Source organism: Ictalurus punctatus, chromosome 12, assembly GCF_001660625.3.
Source record: "Ictalurus punctatus breed USDA103 chromosome 12, Coco_2.0, whole genome shotgun sequence".
NCBI lineage: Eukaryota > Metazoa > Chordata > Actinopteri > Siluriformes > Ictaluridae > Ictalurus > Ictalurus punctatus.
The window spans coordinates 7,687,595-7,693,210 of record NC_030427.2 but is presented as its reverse complement, the minus strand read 5'-3'; the positions used below and the strand labels follow the sequence as shown (position 1 = coordinate 7,693,210).

General features: G+C 37.9%; 1 protein-coding gene across 1 annotated transcript; it reads left to right on the top strand.

Moving 5' to 3' along the window:
- The first annotated feature begins 1,000 nt into the window (after positions 1–1,000).
- On the top strand, positions 1,001–5,611 carry ecrg4b (ECRG4 augurin precursor b). Its single transcript, XM_017482516.3, has 4 exons — positions 1,001–1,229; positions 2,273–2,320; positions 3,541–3,698; positions 5,242–5,611. The coding sequence occupies exons 1-4, from the start codon at positions 1,148–1,150 to the stop codon at positions 5,389–5,391; spliced, it is 438 nt and encodes a 145-aa protein (XP_017338005.1). The 5' UTR covers positions 1,001–1,147; the 3' UTR covers positions 5,392–5,611.
- Positions 5,612–5,616: the final 5 nt, after the last annotated feature.

Genomic DNA, 5,616 nt, shown 5'->3' with positions numbered 1-5,616 from the left:
CTGCGTGTCTCAATCTCTGCAATTCTTACATTGTAAACAGTAGGACGATTTTGATGCTTCCATTCGGTCTGTTTAAGCAAAATTGCTTTAATGTATTCATCCTTATGGAAACTGCTGTAGCTATGGGTAATGTGTGTGAACCGTATAGTGTTGAAAAGGTTGAGTGGTAAAGAATGTAGCTTGAAGGCTAGGATGACATTGTGGAGACACTTCTCTCTTTCAGCCTCAGGCTATCCACGTGTTTATCTGTTCATAGCTCCATCCATTTCTGCCACTGAGCCGTGCACTGTAGCTATTTGGCTCACGGTGAGGGTTTACTCCAACTTCGAGTTCCAATTATGCAATTATGAAGTATTGTTATTTTGTAAACACATACCCACACTGATATAATTGAACTGCTTTGTCTTATGGTACATTTCAGATCAAGTGCTCCAGCTGACGTTATGGTGTATGGTGTATAACTATTTTAGATCCAACACACATTATACATCTTAGTTGTTCCTTGATAGTCTATTCTCTCTCTCTCTCTCTCTCTCTCTCTCTCTCTCTCTCTCAATCTATCTATTTAAGTTAATAAGAAAAAAGAAACGCAGCTTGTCTGTCCTGAAGATGTCAGAAAACCACACGAAACTGGAGACTCCTTCCAAAAATTCTCAATACACATCTCCTCACCGAAACAACAGCGCTGTGTTATAAGATTATACACTGACCATCCACTTTAACCCTGTTCACTTTAACAAAAACAACAACAACCGTGCCACGGTTAAAGTCACAGAGATCAGACTTTTTCCCCATTCTGAAGTTCGATGTGAATATTAACCGAAGCTCTTGACCTGTATCTGCATCTTGATCAGCGCTGCTGATACATGATTGGCTGATTAGATAACTGCATGAATGTGCAGGTGTACAAGTGTTCCTAATAAAGTTGACAGTGAGTGTACGGCCCAAGTTGGAGGGCTACACAAACGTTAGCTTCTTTTGCTCTGCTTTTGGCTGCATTCCTTTACGAGCAGTGGCAAGTTTTTTTTTTTTGTTTTTTTTCTTTCCAGCAGGAATTTTTGCCTCTTTGTCCTGAGGGTTATTCTTCAGCCTAAAGTACCTACAATAGTGTACTTTAGTTCATACCACACAGCCCCAGCTAAGCTAAATGACCACAGACATGAAGCTCTACAGTATTTGCCTAAAAGCTTTGCTGTTCTTCATCTTCCTCATCCTCTGCAACACCTCAGGTATGTTAATACCTTGACGATATTCTCTTGCTCCATTTAATTACCTCTTTTCTGGATTTTCCCCCCACTCAGATGTAATGGCTTTTGCATTTGTTCCTCTTACCAGATCAGTGTAAACAATCCGGGTTATGCTGAGAGAGTGATTTAGGATTTAAATGACTACTGAAAACTTGACTTTTGTTGCAGTGTGTTATGATGAACATAAAAGACAATCCAGCAAGACTAGTCAACACAGGTTTAGCAGGACCACCACTGACCACTGAAAGTACAGTATCTCCGATTCCTGATGTTGGAATTGGATTGATCTTCTGTAGCTTACTGCTAAGAAAAATCCCTAGAGACCTCATAGCAAAATATTCTGCTGTGCTGAAGTATCTATTCACTTTGTGCCTTTGTATCTCTCATATGCATACTAGTATAGTAGTTTCAAGTCGTCAAATTATAAAAATGATTGTAGACCTACAAGTAACTCTAATATCATGATGAAAATACAGCGAAAATATTTCATTCTTACCTTTGAACTCTCAGCTTATTCAGCTTTGCATCTTAAAAGATATCCAGTAATTAAAGTGAAACTAAGGAAATGTACATTGTTACAAGAGAGAATTCCTCCGGGTACTCCGGTTTCCTCCCCCTGTTCAAAGACATCTGTTGTAGGCTATTTCCACCCTGTTCAGGGTGTCCCCTGCCTGGTGCCCTGAGCTCCCTGGGATAGGCTCCAGGCTCCCCACAACCCTAAACAGTATGGAAAATGGATGGATACAAGATAAGATAGGATTAGCAAGGATATTTGAAATGTACAGCTCGTTTCATTCTCTATAAACAATTAACTGATCTGGCAAAGAGTGACCTATGAATGTGAGCTATACCAAGGAAGGATAACTAATAACTATAGACTATAATAATGGCATAACGACATTGAACTAATGACATAGCTAATGATAAAAGCAGCTATAGCTAATAGTAAATTTTTTTTTTAAAAAGAGTAATCCGACAAGAGTTTTAATGCCATGTCTGTTCAGCATTGTGATTGTCTGTTCCAGGTGGATCAGGTGAAAGTACACTGAGCAAGATACTGAAGAAAAGGGATGGTAATATGTCCACTGTTTTATCCAGTACAGCCTCTCAAAGCATAATGATTTTATATGTAGCCTAAACTATAACTGTCCCTTACTGTTGACATGTATATCAGAGCAATAAGGATATCGTGGGGCTTGAATGAAAGGAAATCTCCGCCCTGAAACACATTCAACTTAAATGTATATTTAAATTTGTGTGATGTACTTTGTGATTCTGCTGATAATTTGTTGTATTGATTAGTGCTGTATTTTTTATTATTCCTGTGAGAAATTTGTGGTTGTTTGCCACTCTACCTTCACACTGCTAGCACAGTTATAATGGTGTATAAGTGATAACAGTCAGGTTTCACTCTTAAGAACAACCGAGGAAGAGTTTCTTTTCTCATTCACCGTTTTCCAGCAACGTTCAACATCGTATAAATGAGAAATCCAATTCCAGAATACAATGCAGCTATACAGAGTTTTGGATAATTAGCAATCTAAAAGGTTAACAGTGGTGTTAGCGTGAAAGTTGAAGCTTTTTATAGACGAGGAGGTGAGACTGCCAGACAGACTAAAGGACTAAAGTGCTGCTGCATCTGTCTAGTTAGGTAGAGATGAAGCTGAATTCCATTGACACCACTATCAGCATGTTCTCGAAGAGCACTGTGGGTAATGTAGTAGGCTAAAAAGACAAATCAGGATCTGATTACGAAATATATCTGGGATGTCATTAAAGATCACATTAATTCTAAAAACCACGGTTCTGTGTTACTGATCAGAAGGTCGGGGGTTCAAGCCCCAGCACTTCATAGCTACCACTGTTGGGCCCTTGAGCAAGGCCCTTAACCCTCTCTGCTCCAGGGGGCGCTGTATCATGGCTGACCCTACGCTCTGACCCCAGCTTCCTGACATGCTGGGGTATGCGAAGAAAAGAATTTCACTGTGCATATGTATATGTGATAAATAAAGACTCATTATCATTATAGTCATTTAGGGTGGATTTCTCCTTTATGCTGTGTCAACCTCAGAAAGTGATGATAAATATCCATCGCCATGTTTCTGCTAACCAAAGACTGGAACTAAGTTTTATGCATAGATTTCGAAACCCATTTTTCCTCTCGTGTAATTATTTGTACCGTGCTCTCTCCCAGCCATGTTGTTAAATTGATATAAAAATCAGAATGATAAAGAATTATTAAAAAAAAAAAAACCTGTCGAACAGACCCAATGACTGAACATCTATTTCACAGTCCTGAGCAGAACTGCAGACGGACTCGTGGTCTCTCAAGTAAAAGCTAAGGAATTCCTGTTGGCTCCCCGGAGACCTCGGAGAAACCTGTGGGACCGCAGCCGTCCAGACGTGCAACAGTGGATCCAGCAGTTCATGCACATGGGTTACGACGAGGCTGTGAGTGTAATTAAATCAGCAACAAATAATTTTAACTCAGCTTCACTATATTTAAAACTCAGCTGCTACAAATCTACTGCATATATATAAAAGAAAAAATCTATATATATATATATATATATAGATCTCTCTCTCTCTCTCTCTCTCTCTCTCTCTCTCTCTCTCTATATATATATATATATATATATATATATATATATATATATATAATCTCACAAAAGTGAGTACACCCCTCACATTTTTGTAAATATTTGATTATATCTTGTCATGTGACAACACTGAAGAAATGACACTTTGCTACAATGTAAAGTAGTGAGTGTACAGCTTGTGTAACAGTGTAAATTTGCTAACAAGCAAAATAACTCAACACACAGCCATTAATGGCTAATGAGCGGACAGCAAATTTACACTGTTACACAAGCGGTACACTCACTACTTTACATTGTAGCAAAGTGTCATTTCTTCAGTGTTGTATATATCTCAGTGATATGGTGAAGTTTTCTGTTTTCTGGACACGGAAAAGTCCAAGGACTTGCGGTTTCTCTGTAAATTGGTAACATGTCGTGGACGTTCAATAACATTAAATGAAACTATAAATGGATAAAAAGTACAACGTCTTGCTTTAAGAATTTTATTTCATTTTAGCTGTAATTGTTGGTAATTGTGGTATATGAGGAATAACCATGGTGTTGGAAAATAATCAACTTTGGGGCGCTAATGGTAACTAATCTGAGTGGCCACAACACAACACCCCGCTGTTGCTCATTTTTAATAACATCTCTAAAACTCACATACTTTAAAATCACTTCACTCAACACATCATGACCATCTGCCATCTTTTTGGTTTTGTACCTGTGTCTTATCTTAAATTACTTGTACTCAATTTTTGATCATTCCTGGTGAAGCCTCGTGTTTTTACTCTTAACAAAAAAACTCACATACATAGTATAATCATTTCCTTAACGTAGCTCAGGCAATTCACTGTATGAACTCACAAGAACACTGTGAACATTTTGATTAAGGAGTTGACGACACAAGTAATAATACTTACATAACTTTCATGTACGCATTTATAAATGCCTATAACTATGAGCGGTGTAGATATGCGCAGGCAGTGTAATACTTGCAATTAATGTCTGTTTAAGAAGTATCAGCAGTGTGTCATACAGGCTGTCTGTAGAGGGAACACAGCTTCATGAATTACATAAAGACTCCAATAACATGAAATAAGATTGAATGTTAATGAGGTTGATTGGCTGTATGGATAGATGCATAAACAGTAGTACATGATCTATCCCAGTGGTTTTTTCCTCGGACCCCAGGTTGGGAACCACTGATCTATCCTATCACGCGTCAGACTCATCTACAGGGGGTGTATTTACTGATGCTTCCTTGCTTACTTAGTGAAAGGAAAAGCGTAGATATGCACTTTATTGTTCTTCTAAGTTATTTTCCAACCTGTTTTCTTTAAGTTAAGAAATTTAATGAAGGTCTTTGAATTATTAATGAAACATATTTCATATATTGTGATTCACACTTACAGAGGCTTGAGACAGATCTCGCGTACTGGATGGACCAAGCCAAAGCTAACGATCAGGGTCGGCAGCATCATTATGATGAGAATGCTGCAATGGGACCGCGGGATGCCAGCGCCTTCAGACACGGAGCCAACGTCAACTATGATTATTATTAATCATAGCCTCCCAATACTGAATGATTTATATGAGAAATAAAAGATGCTCTTTATAGTTCTCATATAAATCTATACATTCTTATATAGGTCGATGTCTAGTGAGGAGTCCATTTTGATAGTGGGCCTTTTTTAATCAATTTTTTTTTCATAATAATAATAATAATAATAAAAAGCATTACAGAATGATTTAATAAAGCCAATATGAGAGAAATTTCATCCACACTT

Bases quoted from the DNA above. Each gene is read 5' to 3' on its own strand.
- ecrg4b (XM_017482516.3), top strand. From the start codon at position 1,148: ATGACCACAGACATGAAGCTCTACAGTATTTGCCTAAAAGCTTTGCTG. The intron at 1,230-2,272 runs GTATGTTAATAC...TGTCTGTTCCAG, and splicing joins CATCCTCTGCAACACCTCAG to GTGGATCAGGTGAAAGTACA. The intron at 2,321-3,540 runs GTAATATGTCCA...TCTATTTCACAG, and splicing joins GATACTGAAGAAAAGGGATG to TCCTGAGCAGAACTGCAGAC.